The 18654-nt window shown below is 36.3% G+C and overlaps 1 protein-coding gene and 1 pseudogene across 1 annotated transcript in view; both read right to left on the reverse strand.

Moving 5' to 3' along the window:
- Positions 1–8078: 8078 nt before the first annotated feature.
- Positions 8079–10279, reverse strand: LOC110132390 (glycerophosphodiester phosphodiesterase 1 pseudogene; annotated as a pseudogene).
- Positions 10280–10496: 217 nt separating this feature from the next.
- EFCAB7 (EF-hand calcium binding domain 7) overlaps positions 10497–18654 on the reverse strand; it is a 53582-nt gene continuing 45424 nt past the window's right edge. The window contains exons 12-14 of the mRNA XM_020885558.2: positions 14443–14652; positions 11745–11852; positions 10497–10767 (exon numbers count right to left, since the gene is read on the reverse strand). Coding sequence (XP_020741217.2) covers positions 10693–10767; positions 11745–11852; positions 14443–14652 — 393 coding nt within the window. The 3' untranslated portion in view covers positions 10497–10692. The remainder of the gene's footprint in view (positions 10768–11744; positions 11853–14442; positions 14653–18654) is intronic.

An 18654-nucleotide genomic window follows, 5' to 3' on the forward strand; every position in this document is an offset into this window, starting at 1 on the left:
GAATAGTGACCCAAATCTCTCTCCTACCTAAGAGTTCTTTCTGGCCTGTAAGGCAGTCCCTCAACGATGAGAAATCTGATGAAATAGGTATGTTGTAGATAATCTTCTACAAGAATTTTCAATTATTTGCAGCTGTCAGGTAACTATTAACAATTGATGATTCCACATCCCCATACAAATTAATACTGAACAACACAGCAAATGGCATGTTTGTTCTTTTGTTAAACCTAAATCATAGGTTCTTTATGGCCGTAGAATTAGTTCATTATGTTAAATTTTGATCTATTTATAATTTGCTAAAATGACTTGTTCCTACATGTGTCAGTAATAGAAAACCATTTAAAATTTACTCTATTTACACCTGTAAATTATTCAAGTGCTTAAAATTTAGTTGAATGAAAGTTAAAGTCATCTGTAGTCAATGGTTCTGAAATTGTTTTTGTTGTTGTTGTTTAGTCACTGTATCACGTTTGACTCCCTTGTAACCCATGGACTGTAGCCTGCCAGGCTCCTCTGTCAGTGGGATTTCCCAGGCATGAATACTAGATTGGGTTGCTATTTCCAGGGCATCTTCCCAACCCAGGGATCAAACCCACATCTCCTGCATTTCAGGTGGATTCTTGACCTCTGAGCCACCAGGGAAGCAAGCCTAGGGAACAGCTTAGTCTTGACACCAAATGCATGATCCATTAAAGGAAAAACTGATAAATTGAACTTCGTCAAACACTTGCTCTCCATATGACACAATTTGAATGAAAAGGCAAACTATAGACTAGGAGAAAATATTTGCAAATCACCTATCCAACAAAAACTGTATCCAGAATTTATAAAGTATCCCCAAAACTCAATGGTAAGAAAACAACTCAATTTAAAATAGGTAAAGACTTAGGAGATACTTCATTAAAGAGGATTTACACAGATAGTAAAGAAGCATATGAAAAGTTGTTCAATATCATTGGCCATTAGAAGTGAAGTCGCTCAGTTGTGTCCAACTCTTTGCGACCCCATGGACTGTAACCTACCAGGCTCCTCTGTCCATGGAATTTTCCAGGCAAGAGTACTGGAGTGGGTTGCCATTTCCTTCTCCAGGGGATCTTCCTGACCCAGGGATTGAACCCGGTCTTCCACATTGCAGGCAGACGCTTTACCATCTGAGCCATCACTGGCCATTAGAGAAATGCAAATTTAAACTACTGTGAAATAACACCACACATCTATTCAGTTCAGTTCAGTGCAGTTGCTCAGTCGTGTCTGACTCTTTGCGACCCCATGAATCGCAGCATGCCAGGCCTCCCTGTCCATCACCAACTCCTGGAGTTTACTCAAACTCATGTCCATCGAGTCGGTGATGCCATCCAGCCATCTCATCCTCTGTCGTCCCCTTCTCCTCCTGCCCTCAATCTTTCCCAGCATCAGGGTCTTTTCCAATGAATCAACTCTTCGCATGAGGTATCCAAAGTACTGGAGTTTCAGCTTCAGCATCAGTCCTTCCAGTGAACACCCAGGACTGATCTCCTTTAGGATGGACTGGTTGGATCGCCTTGCAGTCCAAATGACTGAAATAAAAAATACTGACAAACTAAGTGGTAATGAGGTTGCAGAACAACTGGAACTCTCATACAGACCTGGTAGAAATGCAAACTAGTAGAGCCAATCTGGAAAACACTTTGCCAGTTTCTTTAAAAAGTCAAACATACATATGATACAGTAATCTAACCTCCAGGTATTTACCCTAGAGAAATGAAAACTTAATTCACGGAGGAATCTATACCTGAATGTTAACCTCCAGGTATTTACCCTAGAGAAATGAAAACTTAATTCACAGAGGAATCTATACCTGAATGTTTACATCAGCTCTGTTAATATTACCAAAAACTGGAAATAACCTAGCAGATGATTGAGGAAACTATGGTACGCCTTTATGATGAAAAACTACTGACCAATAAAAGGAACAAACTATTGATACACCAACTTGGATAATTCTCAAAAGCATTATGCTGAATGAAAAAATTCAGTCTCAGAAGGTTACCTAATACACGATCCCATATGACAGTCTCAAATAGAGAAAACCATAGTGATGGAAAACAATCAGTGATTGCCAGGAACTGGGAAAATAGAGCTGGGAGGAGAGGAGGATGTGATGGTAAGGGATAGTACAAGGAAGTTTTTGGTGCTGAAATTACCCTGTATCCTGACTGTGGTGGTGGTTAAATGAAGCTATACATGTGTTAAATTAATAGACCTGTATAACCTCATTCTTCCCCCCAAAAAAGGTCAAATTTATTGTACAATAATTATTTTAATACAGAATTAAAACTTTATAGAAAAAAGTATTAGTTTTAAAATAGAAGTGCAAGAAGTGTAATAATTTCTTCTTGATTGAGGAAAGTTGAAGAATGAAACATTTTAAAACATGTATGTTAAAGGCCGAGTGTGTAGTATTTGTTCAATCTATCTTCTCTGATAGACTATCTAATGAGAGCAGGAACAAAGTCTAGCTTGTTCACCTCTGTATACGTAGTAAATAAAGCAATGCTCTATACATATTAGGCAATCAATAAGTATATGACTACGGACTTATTGCCTATGATATTACTAGGCAGAGATACAATACAGGAAACTCTAGGAAGAGTGAAAAACATGAGAAAATGCCTGAAATTTCCTTCACCCTCCCCCCCGCCCCTGCAACTTCTGAATCCCTCTTATCCTTTCAAGGTATAAGTTCTAGCTCATTTCCCTGAATCTACCAGCCACACTAATCTTTCCAACTTGTCCAAACTGGTTCTACCAAACATAATCTCATTTTAGTACAGCACTTCACAATATTTTAAAGTCTATGACTCATTTCCTTTAATAGTTATTAAAAGATGACTTTTCCCATTATTTATCTTTAAAAATATTGTATTGCATGACTGAAAACAAATCAAAGCACTAGTTGGCTTCAGACCACACTTCTTTCATTCCTTCAATCCTCCAAGAGAATCTTATTGCCCTTCTCCCCCTCAGACTGGGCATGTCTTTCCTTCCCTCTTCAGTTCCCATACCCTACCTCATCACTAGTTTATGCTTAATGATCATTGTATGCTAATTTAAGATTTACTATTACTCTTAATAAGATAACATGTAATTCATTTCCTCAGCTCTTTCTTCTCCTGAAGAGAGAGATCATGTCTACTACTTCTGTATTGTAAATAACATGTGTGCTAGATACTTGCTAATTGTATTAATAAGTCCTTGTATACCGGTCACCAGTCTACTTGACTTCCAAAATTGTTAATGCTTTTCTAGGAAGAAAACAATTTTTAAGAAGCTAAACCCAAACAATTTTTCCAACAGATGTTTATAAAAGACACAGAGATATGTACTTTCTAGTAATGCTGCATATTTATATCTGTAATTACCAAGAAGTTTACAATGCTGGCATTCTGTAATTGGCACTATTGTATTTATATTATATGCTGACATTAACCTCATACAGATCATTGAACTTAAGCTGACCTTGAATTTAAGTTAAATTGTAAAATAAAGAAGAAAGTTAAGAATATGTATAAAATATTGAATGTTTACCAATTGTTTCTAAAGGAAATTTTAAAATACTATTTTTAAATTTTGGGGAATGTAACCATACTTCTAACCAGCTTATAATATGTTGGTCTTCTTTTTAACGTCTATGTGTATCTTTAGAAATGTGTTATGTATTTTTTTTTCTCTCCATTTGTGAATCACACATCTGGGGACCACACGCTGCATACCAGTATTCTAATCCATTTGAGTGAAATACTAATTTCATTATGTCTGGGGTGACTATATAATTTATTGTTCAAACTGGATCACTTTGAATGATGAAAAGGAGGATATTAATAATCATTATAATTACTCTTGCTCGGTGGTATAAATTAGAACTGTGGTAGGCACAGTGGGGAGTAGGATCATCCTAGTCATGTCACTCCCATCTGTAACCTCGTGCCTTCCATCACCAATGAAGAGAACTAATTTTTTTAACTTGCCATCCAGGAACTGCGTATTAACTCTCTGTGTTTCTCTGGTGGGTGTACCCACTGATCTCCTCACATCCTTTACTTCATCTTTTCTACCCTTGCACCTGTGCTTACATTGTTCCCTCTCCTTAAATGTTACCTCCATACCATTTCACCAATCTAGTCCCTGTACAAATTTTAGAGTTTCTCTCTTCTATTTCCTGTAAAACTCCCCTACTTTAGTCTATTGGGATTACTTTCTCTTCTCTCTGAACTCCTAAGCACAGATTGATCACTTGACTTATACTTGTAAGCTTGCGTTGATAACAACATTTTAGGTTTAATTATCTGGTAACTCTCAGATGGATTTCAGATTCCCCAAAGACACCTTTCCTATCTTAAACTTCCTTTTGGTACTTCATTCTTTCTCTCACTCTTATTATCTAGACTTCATTCTTTCTCTCACTCTTATTATCTAGATAAGAAACTCTGGAGGTGATGTCAAAATGAAGGAAGGGATTCTAGAGGCCAAAGATTACAAGAAGTAATCTCCACTGAGGTGGGTCCTGGTACATGGGTGGATCTGAGGTGACCGGAGAGATAGATAAAGTGGCAAACTGCATGGCTGCGCCAATAGTTATTAAAAGGGGAGTTTGGGTGAAGTGTCATATAAAAGCGGGTCCTGGAGAAGAGAATAAGTAGGCTGGGAACAAATGATGGGAAAATTTGGGAGGAAGGCAGCTGTAGAACTCTGAATATTGTCTGGCCCTGGATACTTGCTATTTAAAATGTTCCACAGTCCAGAAGCACTTGTATCACCTGACAGCTTATTAGAAACACATACTCACAGGCTTTGTTCCTCATCCGAGTCAGAATCTTTGTATTAATGAAATCACTACACAATTCCTTTGGGACACACAGGCTTAGGATATCTGTTTGTCTTTGATGTAGATTTTATGGTTAAGGTGGGTCCTGGCACATGGGTGGATCTCCCTGAGTTGACTGTTCAAGGATGACCCTCCAGATATCCAGTAATAAAGGTGGGTTGATTAAATGCTGAAATCGTTTTAATTCCCCATTGGTTCCTGAGTACTTCAAATGATGATGTAGGTCTTGTACAGGCTTTCACAAAAGTGGGGAGGGAGATTTGAGCTCTATGTGTGTTAGAATGATATTTTTCAGATAATAAACTGTGACTTAATAAGAGTTGTGTAGAGAAAAACTGAAATAATCTAATTATGGATGAACCAGAGTTTACAAGTGTGTTCATGTCATTAGGATCTGTAAGATTTTGACCTCAAGTATATTCTTGCTAGTTTTAAGTGCTTCAGGATAGGAAAACAGTTGGCCATCCGGTTTTACTGAACACTTCCTTATGTACAAATATAAGATGCACTACTTGAAGAAGCTAGAATTGCACTGTGGCAAGAATTTAGGATATTTCTCTATACAAACTATCTCTTAAAGATGAAGAGCTTGGCCTGTATCAAAAATTAAATAATTTTTTGTTGAGAGTACTTCTGATTCTTTCTTTGTAAGCTTCAGTTTTTCATAGCTGTGTATAAATAGAGAATGTATTTCATCAGAGTTGGAGCTACATAGAGCCACTTACCCACCTTTTCCCTTTGTAGAATAGAAAAGTTTACTATCCCAAATCTTTAAGTAAATTTGGTTACATTTTTCTTGTTGCTTTATTAAATTAGAAATGACACTTAACTAGTTAAAATTTAATTACTTAACAAGAAATAAAATGAAGCCACAGGTTGAAAAAGACTAATGATAAATTTCTGATAAAACATTAGTTGTATTGAACTATAGGAAAAAAGCAATATAATAGAACATAATAAAATTCAGTGTACGGTGTTAAACACACTGTTTTCACTACAGATATAACAAACTCAGAGACATTAGTTTTACTCTTAAATAAATCTTTTCCCTCCCATGAGTTGATCTAAATAGTTTCCAGCAGACTTTCTTTTTTCCAGTGATCCCTATACAGTTTGTCATGAGATTGTTTTAATGTAAAAAAATAAGAGTAATAGTTTTTTTAAAGTACAAATCAACAGTGGTCAAATACCATAAATATATGGAGCTTGTGAATTATTCACAAGAATTGAGAATGTCTCTTCTTCTTCTCCTTAGATAACAATTAGCCATAGTTATATGTATACACTTAAATCAAAACCCTTTACCCTTTAGATTTTCAGCAACCATTCCTAGTTCCTGGCCCCTAAATTGTGTCTCTGCATGAATCTCATCTACCTTCCCTAAATCATTTCTGTTATTTGCCTCTTTTTTACTCAAATCCTTATTTAGTTCTTATTTTTTCCAGAAAGTAAACTAGCCTGAGTAGCAAAGATAAGCTTTATAATCCCATGTAAAGCTAGCAGGGCTATCTCTTTATGTCCTTAAACTGTAACTTCATGAAGAAGTGAAAGAACTGAAGATTTAGTATCCAGTTTACAAACCAGAAACAATTTTTTATCAGTTCCCTAAAAAGAATGGGTGTATATGATACAATTGATTTCCTCAAAGCAATCTTAGAAGTCATAAAGGATTTAACCCATTGCTGAGAAATATTATCAGTCAGCTTCTGTCTCTGTATCTCTCTCTGGCATATGTCTGTACTAATGAATAAGGAAATAATATGCTCACCCTCTGGTGGTCAAAACCAGAAATACATTTCCACTTTCCTGGATTATATCCAAAATATGATCAGTGTGGTATATTAAGTTTCTGCTTCATATTTAACCTACGCCAAAAATAGATCTTAAAAAAGGTCACTGGCTTAAAAAAATAGCTTACTACAAATGTAATGGAAAATCAAAATTATCAAATGTAGTAATTTAAGAATTACTTTGGCAGCATTTGATATTTAACACTAATTTGGTTTTAAAATATTGGAACTGTAGAATTTTGGAGTAGGAAGGAATTACAATGAGTTGAGAGGATGTGGACTTTGGGAGAAGGTACAGAAGTATGGTTGGAAAGAAGCTTGAAAAGGAATGGTCAGAGGTTGGAAGAAAATCTGGAGAGCTTGGTGTCAGAGAGATCAACAATGTCTTAACATTGGAAAGAAGACTCAAAAATATCCACTGGATTTAATAAGGAAGTTACTGATGTCTTTGGTGGAACAATCACTAATAGAATTAACTGGAAAGAATGAATGGGAGTCAAGAAAGTGAATATAGACAATTCTTTCAAGTCATTTCCATGTGAAGGGGAGGACAGAATAATGAGAGATAGATGGGGAATGAGAGCTTTCTTAAAGATGAAAAGTCGAGAACATGTATAAATAATAATGGGAAAGAAAGCCAATTTCGAGGAAGTGTTTGTAGATAAAATTCATCATGGAGAGCTTTAATGTAGATACTATGGAGATAGCCAGGGATGGGACTGAGAGCAAAGGAGAGACTTGGGGCACTTACATGGTCTTTTTCGTAATCCTTGTGCTTTGAAAATTAAACAACATGCAAAGTTACCTCTAAAAATAATAGTCAATCTGTACAAAACTACCCTCAAAAAAGGTAGCACCTTTAAAGAAAACATTCTTACATGTTAATCAACAATATTTTGGTTGAATAAAGAATTGCTATCAACCTGTGAGTCTAGTATTTCAGGACTTGAATTAAACTTTTCTGGATATTCTAGTACCACAGTACTGAAGTAATCCTTTAAAAAAATCATTTACTTCCAAAAATGGAATAGTTACATTCATTAACTAGCTGATGCCCTTGGATTTTCATTCACTTGGAAGAAAAATTAACTTGAAACAAAATACCTTTCTTTTCAACTGAGTAATTGAAGATGGAATCATAAGATAGCTGGGTTTTTTTTCCCCCCTCTAATAAGTGAATAATGAGAAGAAAAAAGGCTTGGTATGTCTAAGTGGTAACAGTGGTGGAAGATAAGGTTTAAGTGCTCACTGTTCTTTCTGGGTCTCCATCTTCCAATGATACCTATCATCCTGTTATAAAAAGTCTTTTTAAAACTGGGAACAAAGATAGCAACTTTATTATGCGCTTTTGGTAACACAACCAGGTAACTTATTTCCTGCAACTCAATACTTTTGTGAAACAGAATATAATGCCACACTTGACTTATAAGGCATTTGGCAATTAATAAAATGTTTTTTGAATTGTACTCATTTTTTTTTTGCCATGCCCTGTGGCGTGCAGGATCTTAGTTCCCCCCAACCAGGGACTGAACCCGTGCTCCTTGCAGTGGAACCATGAAGTCTTAACGCCTAGCCTGCCAGGGAAAGCATTATTTTTTAAGATATCACTCGAAGAACTCAAACTGCTAGATAATAACAATCCATTTTACAGACATCCAATGAAAGGCCCAAAATGCAAGTGACATTTAAACTACGTGCTAGCATGTGCTGGGTAAAAATAATACACTGGTATTCATATTTCAGAAGTTGACATTTACTAGCCAAGTATTCTGTTACTGATATGGCTATGCAGTTTTTAATTGCTTTAGTTTTTCATGCACTGTACTACTTCGTTAAACACTATTCAGATTTAATGCCTATTATTTCAAAATTATTTCATTAAAAATAATCCACAAGTCCATTAAAAAATTTACCATCAGAACAAAATGTTCCTACTGTTGTGATTAGATTTTAATACAAAAGGAATTTCTCCAAATTTTGCTTTAATTGTATTTTCATTGGAAAACTACAGTTTATAGTGGCTATTTCTGCATTCCATTTTTTCCTTTTAGTGATTTTTAGTGTGGTCACAAGTCTGACAGCCACAATACACTGATAACATAGCTGAATACAATATTTGAAATAAATAAGTTACAAACATGTGGCAAATTTTAAAATGTCAGCTCTGGGTGATGGTGCATTTCTCATGTATTTGCATCTGTACCCCCAAATTTCAAAACTCAGTGTGTTTATCCTCACTGGGTTAAGCTGTATTCCTCACCTAGGTTGGGGCAGGAGCTGTTGTGCCTTTTTGCAGACCCAGATTTTCAAGAACAAGGGTTGAACTCAGGCATTCCATGAAGTATGTTGGCAACACAGGGTTTTGCTTTGGTTTGGGTAAAAATGCAATTACTGACAATCACTTACGTGAGCCACCGACCTCCCAGGGTGTGGGCTAGCACAAGGGGTATTTTAATATCCCTGCATGGTGGGAGGGAGGAGTGGGATGGGGAATACATGTAAATCCATGGCTAATTCATTTCAATGTATGACAAAAACCACTGTAATGTTGTAAAGTAATTAGCCTCCAACTAATAAAAATAAATGGAAAAAAAAATATCCCTCCATGAGACCAGCAGGAGGTTCCTGTACACGTTTCCTTGGACAGGGGGTTGCGGGGTACCCAGAAATGATGTGCAGTCTTTCAACACACTGTCAGGGTCAGAGATGGAACCAAGATGAAACTCATGGTAACTTTTTTCATCAAAGGTATTAACAGTTCAAGCAAAACCTGAATGCCTTTAGGTGACCACTTCTTCAAGTAGTCTGGGGATACAAAATTCTTTTGCAGGAGGAAACCTGAAATTCCACACAGATACTGTAAGATATTTACATTTGCTTCAGGCAAACGAAATGTCCATTATCACAGACATGCACTGTGTCCACAGAGTATCACAGTCCCATCTCCCGCATGGCTGACGTTCCAAGGTCTGTGAGTTAACAGCCATTACTAGCTTGTGATCTGTTCGTTTCATCTTATAGATAACTTCCGGCAAGAAAGAGCGAATGATACTATTATTGTTAGTTGAAGAAATTCCATACACATTTTCTTTAGAACATTAGTAGCAGTATTTGCATGGCTTTTGACATCAAGAAAGACTGTGAGATTATGGCTCACAGCTTTCCAGAGGGTAGAGGTCCTCTCATTAGGGAAATTATTTCTGGATCTGTGATCTCCTGCAGGGTTATACTTTCTTTTTCACAGGTCAAATCACATTGACCAGTCCTGTCAGTCGTGTACGTGAGGTCCACGTCCTCTTGTACGTGAAGACAGTGATCTCATTAGAAGTAAACATAACGTCCAACTGTTCTCTGACTCATTGGGATGGCTGCTGCCAACAGCAGAAACTTGGTCCTGGGGCTCTAGCACTGGCAGAGCCCTGTGAGAGGGCACATGCTCAAGGCTGTGAAGAGGTGCAGTAGGATAGAGGCTGCTGGTGAAGAAGCAAGTGGTGGAGGGGCTGCGTGTCACCAGCCAATCAGAAGCAGCAGGAAGGAAAGCGGCCCTGGAGCTGCCTGATCCTCTCATAGTCACATGCCTCTAACTATACGGGAGGATGGGAGTCCTGGATCCACTGTGCTCCATGGACAGGCCGGAGTCCAGGGATAAAGCACAAGGCCCTGGCTGCAGCTGGGCCGTTTATATTTTATTTCAGGATTTTTTTTGATGAATACATCAAGAGGGTATAGGATTTTATAGAATTCATTGAGTGTTACTTTTTAAAAGCTTACCTGTAATTTAATTTCAAATTATAAAATGAAATATGCCAAGTATCCCATTAAATTAATAAGAAGGCCACACATTAAAAAATTATTTCTATTTTAATAATAAAGTATGTAATAAGGACATGAAATCCAAATGTATACAAATTAGATTATTATGTACATCAGTTAAATTGATCAACAAATCAGTTAGTGATCAACAAATAACAAACCAAACTTGAAATAATTCTTCTTAGTTTGACAGTCTCAAACACAGTAATTTCTTAAAAACAGTGTTTAAGATATAAGGGAATACACACAATAATATATCCATTCTTGTCGTTCATTCAGCGGCATTACATGTTGACAAACCTGCACATAAAAACAGAAAGCCTTTACTTTCCTTTTATATACTATAATTTTGGGCTAATTTTTCAATAGGACATTTCTAGAACCTATATAAAAAATCTCTGTGCAGATAAAATTCTTTAATATTTGTCCTTAGCAGGGACCTGCAATCTACAATCTGATTTCCAACAGAATAATGCAGCCTAATTCTACTGTAATACAGTAGCTGATAGTTGGTATTTGTGAAGGTGGATAAAGAAGGGTGGCAGAAAGGGAAGTAAGTATTATTTCCTCACTAAGCCTAGAGCATTTTTAAAAATCCTCACTGGAGTAACAGCAAAAATAAGTTCTCTTTACCCTGTTCTAGACTGTTTTAGGATTTCATAGACAGTACAGAGAGGAGAAGGGTAAGAACAGAAAGCTTTTTCCTTTTTCCCTTCACTAGACTAGTTTCAGGGTTTACTGATCTCTCCCTGCCTTTGAACTCCTGGCTAAATTAGATGCCTAGAGTTCTGCTAACACAGAACTTCAGCTGCTCAGCTCCTGACTTAGCTGGCTATCTAACACTCAGAGGCATTTTCTCTTTTAGGTTACCTTAGAAAATCTTAATAATGGAGACAAAAATATTTTGAATTATCAGAAGTCCAATTACTATTAATACTACTTAGTAGTTCTATATAATATTCAATACAGTTTTCACATGTATCACTTTATCTTTACATTAACTTTGTGAAGTACCTAAAACTGGTGATATCACATTAATTTGACACTTATAGACTGCAGCAGAGAGGTTAAGTGAATGTCCCATAATCACTGAACCAAATAGTGAAAACTGGATTAGAACCGGTTCCTTTCTTCTTGTACAGGATGGTACTAATACAAATATCACACAAAATAATTTTACACTTTACTTCATATCTACAAATTTATTCATAGCATTAATAGCAATTTTTTTTCAAATTGATAAAACAAAAGCTTTTAATTAAAAAACAATGCATTACCATTGTAGATTTTGGTGCCACTTCTACTGCAAATATGTCGAGTCCTCTGTTGTTTACGCAGTTTTTACTCAGCTCATTGTTGATGTGAATAATCACTTTATTGTCTGACTATAAAAAAAGATTTCATAAGTTGCTAGTCCTTTCTTTACTAAATATATACAAACAAAGTGATAGTTACAAAACACTTTGCAAGTCTTGTGATAGAGATTTTCACAGGGTTCTATAGAAACACAGAAACATTAATTCAGACTAATTCAGACATTAATATCATGGGAGAAGTTACATTTGAGATGACAGATCATTGATAACAGACAGCTTCTAGGATGGAGAGAAAACAGAATGAAGCTGATAAATGAGAGAAATGTAGACATTAAAGTAGCACCCTGTTAAAGAACCTGCAGTCACTCCCGATGACTACACAGGGGCAGTACAACATTACAGACTACTTAGGTTCATCTCTCAGCTCTTCTTTTTTCAGCTGTGTGACCTTCTGCAAGTTATTTAACATCCCTGCGCTTCAGTTTCCTTGTGTATAAAATGCGGATAGTACTTACCTCACTGAGTTGTGAGAAGCAAATGCATTAAAGTGCTTGGCACATGTTAAGCTCTAAAATGTTATTACCTCATTTTGGTGGAAAAATTTAATTTTCCTTGAGGAAAAAGAAGGAGATGGAGGGTTGAGAAATGAAGGTAACAGAAGTGCAGAGAAACTGAGGTAAGATAGTGGCTCTCTTCCACCCTTTTAATCCTAATAAAACAGAGAGGGTGTGTGCGCACACACATACACACAGACACACACACACACAGCCCCCCACATAATCAAAAACAAACAAAAACCACAGAGGACAGAAACAGAAACATGCAGGATCTTAGGAATCACTTTCCAAAGTGTTATGATCCATTTGAAGATGGCAACCTACTGGCTGGGGAACCTATCTTATTTCCTCAAGTCTAGACTCCTCTATCTTGTTTTCAAGATAACATATATAATCTGGATCCATTCAGCCTGTATTATTTACCTTTCAAATGCTCCTCCAAACAAAGCTCTCTGCTTCTGCAAAGGAGATATTCCCATTCTTTCATTTATAGTTCACATGAATGCTTACTCATATTTCTCTTTACACTGTTTCCTCTGCTTCTAAGGGCCAGCCCTCTACTTATCTAAATCCTAGTTACCCTTCAAATCCTATACCACATGCTCAAATTACACACCACAATTCCCTTCCTCCCTAATCACAAATCCTTCCCCAACTTCTACAGTCCCAACTAATATCAACTACAAGAGATAAAGATACAGTAGAATGCCTATTGCACATACAAACAATACTATATAACTTAACTATTCTTTGATCTCTTTTGAGAGTATTAATTCTGCTTTTACAACTAGCCCCTAAACTCCTTGAAAGCAGTCTCACGTATATGTTCTAGTGGCCTATCTTATGACTAGGAGAGTTAGTTACATAGTATACACTCACATTGACTCAGTACTCAGACAAATCTTAAGCACTTAAAGAAATTTATGACAGGCATAAAAATAATGTAAATCTCACCCAGGAACAAAGAGAAATAAGCCAATAGTTCTAAAAACCTAGCTGTCTTCAGTAAGATTTATGAAAATATATACTTTTTAGAAAACTGGGTGGCTCTGACTTAAAGAACTTATGTGAGTATCCTCTTCACAAGCAACATCAATAGTATTCATAGCACAGAAGATGGCCAAAGCTAGAAATAACTGGCTTGATAAAAACAGATCCTAGACAGTAGAATATATTTAATTAGATAAAATGATGATAATCTGCAGGATTTTTGATACTGCAAAGTTTGGGTTAAAAAGCTGGGCTAATAAAAAGGAATGAATTTGAGTCAGTTCCAGGAAGGTGGTGAACCCAGAGCCTCTTACACAGAGTGAAGTTAGAAAAAGAAAAACAAGTATCGTATATTAGCACATATATATGGAATCTAGAAAAATGGCACTGATGAACCTAGTAGAGAACGGACTTGTGGACACCGTGGGAGCAGGTGAGGGTGGGACAAATTGAGAAAGCAGCATTGACACATATACACTGCCATGGGTAAAATACTTAGTGGGAACCTGCTATAGGGCACAAGGAGCCAGCCTAGCACTATGCGATGATCCAGAGGAGTCAGATGGGGGAGGGGAGGGAGGCTCAAGCGGGAGGGGGATATATACATATATATGATTATGACTGATTTGCTTTGTTGTATGGCAGAAACCAACGTAACACTGTAAAGCAATTTTCCACCAATTAAAAAATAAAAGAAAAAAAAGTTGGGCTAAATTCTTTACTTTGTTTATATTTCTTTAAAACATGCCTGCTGTTTAAAACAGCTATGTATGTGTGAAGACATTAGTAACAAACTAAATAAAATACTTTGCACCCAGATTATGCTCTATCTTCACAGATCTCCAAATATTTAATTTTCATATTTTGAGAGAAAATTATCTCAAAAAGAAGCACAAAAATGAGCATCTCAGAAATAAATATACTTTAAAAAGATATAAAAATTACCATGCCCAGTTTGAGTTAGAAACCTGAGAATAAAAAGAAACTGATTATTATAGATATTATTAATGTAATGGGGTTATTTAATTGCTAGGCAAGGATAGGGTAAGAAAGAAGATGGAATGTGTTAGTAACCACTGTAGTTATGAGGAGAACCACCTCGTAACTGATACCTTGTTTTCAATAACTGATGTTATCCAGGTGTCACACTTATAAGTATATATAATTATATTTTCATAGCCATCCATCACTTTGGCATTGCCTTTGTTAAGAACGGATTTACAAATGGCCTTCTCAAGTTGCCCACTGCATGCCTCCATATGGACAGCTTTAATTCTTGGCTTGCATTTGTCTGCATAGATATCAATGACAAATGGGCATGCCTGAAATGAAAAACAAAAACTGTTTTAGTCTTTTGACAGAATTTAAATTATTTACTATTAGTATGTTTATCTTATGATTTGGGCTTCCCTGGTGGCTCAGATGGTAAAAATCTGCCTGCCGTGCAGGAGACTGAGTTTCGATCCCTGGGTCAGGAAGATCCCCTGGAGAAGGGAATGGCAACCCACTCCAGTACTTCTGCTGGAGAATCCCATGGACAGAGGAGTCTGGTGGGCTACAGTTCATGGAGTCACAGAGTCAGATATAACTGAGTGACTAACACACACAACAAAATCATATGATTTAAGAAGACATACTACACTTTCTAGCTTGTCCCTCTGATACACATTTAAGAGGAAAGTTTAAGCACAATCAATTGAGTAATAAAAAAGCATGAAATTCTGGTTTTTTGGTTGCATATTAACTAATAATGTTCATAGAAAAGGAAAAAACCTCCTTTACCCGAACCCCTCAATTTGCTCTAAAGCTAACTCATGTCATGTTAGTTATTTAATTTCCTTTCTTAACTGTAAGGTTACAGAAAAAATTCATCTGTAACTTTAAAGAAATTATGGTTATAATTGAAACAGTACACGAATATACAACACCAAAAATAGCAAAATGTAGAAAAATTCTCAGTTTAAAGTTAGTATGAAAGTAACTATATAAATCTAAGATCTAAAGAGATTTTCTTCATTTGGAAATAGATTTTTCTAATGTCTACTTTTCAGTCTTTACCATAGCCCAGAAGATGCTGCACAAGGTAACCTTTGCCTCTCCATACAACCCAATGTCCTGCCTTAATGTGCTCCAGCTACTATGATCTTTCAGACCCTAGAAAAAATAAAACCCTTTCCAGTGTTGGATTTCATAGGTAGTGTTCTCTCAGCTTGGAAGCGTCACATATTTTCAGTATGCACCTCATCCTCCTCCTTTGGTTTAAGCTTACATGTCACTTCTGCAGACAGAGCTGCTCTGGTCCCCCAATCTCCTTCACTACCCGACTCTTCTCTACTTTGACCACACTTTTAAAATGATTTTTATTAATTCTGCATTTAATTAGCCTTCCTTCTTCATGGAATATCTAAGAGGGTAGAATTTTTGACTATTTTATTAATAACTGAAACCTAAGTGCCTCTTTATTGTAAGCTTACTTATAGGCATTAAAATATAACTGTTGAGTAAATGAATGAATTCATACACATTGATAATCAACTTTTTATTTGGAGAACAAAAGAAGTTTGTAGAACAATATAGATTTTTATCTTTTAAAAAAGTTTTAAAATAGTTAATGACTCCAACCTTTGGCAAGAATAAAGTCACCTTTTAAAAGAGATGGCAGACTGAAAAATCTTGGACTAGAAGGTGGAAGATCTGAATTTGTAACTGAGTTTTGCCATTTACTTAGCTACATGATCTAGGGAAGTCACTTAACTTCTTTGAGGCTTGATTTGTTCACAGAGAAAGTGGGGATAAACATTGTACTTTCTGCCAAGAGTTGCTGGAGGTATCTGATAGGTAATATGTGTCAAAAAGGAAAAAAAAGAAAGCTAAGTTGCTTCAGTTGTGTCCGACTCTTTGCGACCCTATGAACTATAGCCCAACAGGCTCCTCAGCCCATGGGATTCTCCAGCAGGAATACTGGAGTAGGTTGCCATTTCCTCCTCCAGGGATCTTCTCGACCCAGGAATTGAACCTATGTCTCTTGCATTTCCGGCAGATTCTTTACTGCTAAGCCACCTGGGAAGCCCAGTATGTATCAAAATATTTCACAATATAGAATTCTAAAAAAATTATAATGATTGTTGTTGCTTTAAAAAGCTGGCTTAAAACTCAACATTCAAAAACCTAAGATCATGGCATCCGGTCCCATCACTTCACGGCAAATAGATGGAGAAACAATGGAAACAGTGACAGACTATTTTTTGGGCCCCAAAATCATTGCAGATGGTGACTGCAGCCATGAAATTAAAAGACACTTGCTTCTTGGAAGAAAAGCTATGACCAACCTAGACAACATATTAAAAAGCAGACACATTACTTTGCCAACAAAGGTCCATCTAGTCAAAGCTATGGTTTTTTCCAGTAGTCATGTATGGATGTGAGAGCTGGACCATAAAGAAAGCTGAGCGCCAAAGAATTGATGCTTTTGAATTGTGCTGTTGGAGAAGACTCTGGAGAGTCCCCTGGACTGCAAAGAGATCCAACCAGTAAATCCTAAAGGAAATCAGTCCTGAATATTCATTGGAAGGACTGATGCTGAAGCTGAACTCCAATACTTTGGCCACCTGATGTGAAAAACTGACTCATTTGAAGGGACCCTTATGCTGGGAAAGACTGAAGGCAGGAGAAGGGGACGACAGAGGATGAGATGGTTGGATGGCATCACTGACTCGATGGACATGAGTCTGAGCAAGCTCCAGGAGTTGGTGATGGATGGGGAAGCCTGGTGTGCTGCAGTCCATGGGGTCGCAAAGAGTCGAACACGACTGAGTGACTGAACTGACTGATGACTGTTGCATTTTAAAGTACTGAATTTTCAGTACTGAATAGATTCTGGTATTATTTTTACCATTTTTCAAGTCTTAGTTATCTGTTTTACTTGATCAAGGAGTATCGATATTATATTCAGATGTTACTGAACATAAACATCTTAAAAGGTCTTTGTTAAAGATGCACTACCTGAAATTTTTAAATAAAATCTTATATACGTTGTTAAAAAGGTGCCTGTTGTATCCTTTTTTTTTTTTTTTTCCTATTCATGGGCTTAACCTTCTATTTACTTATCTTTTTTTTTTTTTACCATATTAAGTTAAATAGGAAGCATACAATGGAAGAAAACTATTCATTATAAATTGTTAATTGTAAAAATATTAACAATATATAAAAAGGAAGTTTCAGGGAGACAGGAATAAGAAAACCTAGATTAGGGCATGCTACTTAAGTTTTATACAAAATGTGGCTCTTAGCTACAGGTTAGCAAAGATAAAAGTGAAACAGAATATGTTACATGCTCTCAAAATCTAAAGAAAATGAAGTAAAATTTTCCCAGTTCTGAATTCTAAAAAGATTTCATACCATGACATTCTTTTTTAAAAATGGAAAAAAAAAACCAACAAAAAACAACTAGATATATATTTGTTCATCAACATTCAATAAAAAAAGCAAATTATTGTTATGGTGATATAAGGGCAATGTACCTGCAGGAGGAACAATAAAGAAGTTATGCTATTCACATGGAATTCTGCTCAATGTTATGTGGCAGCCTGGATGGGAGGGGAGTTTGGAGGAGAGCAGATACATGTATATGTATGGCTAAGTCCCTTTGTTGTTCACCTGAAACTATCACAACATTGTTCATCAGCTCTACATCAATACAAAATAAAAAGTTGGAAAAAAACAACAAAAAAAGAAGTTATACTGCACTTTGCAAGAGGTTCTGCCTTTATAAGTTGTTAGAGGGAATGGATAATTATAATTCTAAAACTAAATTAGGGGATTTAATTAAAAAATAAGGTAGGAAAAGGTAAGACAAACTGAGAGTGTATAGTAACTTGCATGCGTGTGTGCTAAATCGCTTCAGTCATGTCTGACTCTTTGCGACCCTATGTATGGACTGTAGACTGCCAGACTCTTCTGTCCACAGGATTCTCCAAGCAAGAATACTAGAGTGGGTTGTCACGCCCTCCTCCAGGGGCATCTTCCTGACTCAGGGATCGAACCTGTGTCTCCTGCTGCTTCTGCATTGCAGGCAGATTCTTTACCACTGAGCCACCAGAGAAGCCAGTATAGTAACCTAAAGAGTGCTTAACATAAAATAAATTTTGGTTTACTAAAACCATTAATGAGATTAACAAACATAATGAGATTTAACAAACAATCCTAAGCCCTTTCCTAAATCCTAACTTACAACTGATACTTTGGTTAGTCTCTGTGACACAATACCTACTAATTTAATATGTGGGGTCAAAATATAGCTCATCTAGATATTAGATTACTTACAT

This window comes from Odocoileus virginianus, chromosome 5 (genome assembly GCF_023699985.2).
Source record: "Odocoileus virginianus isolate 20LAN1187 ecotype Illinois chromosome 5, Ovbor_1.2, whole genome shotgun sequence".
NCBI classification, from domain to species: Eukaryota; Metazoa; Chordata; class Mammalia; order Artiodactyla; family Cervidae; genus Odocoileus; species Odocoileus virginianus.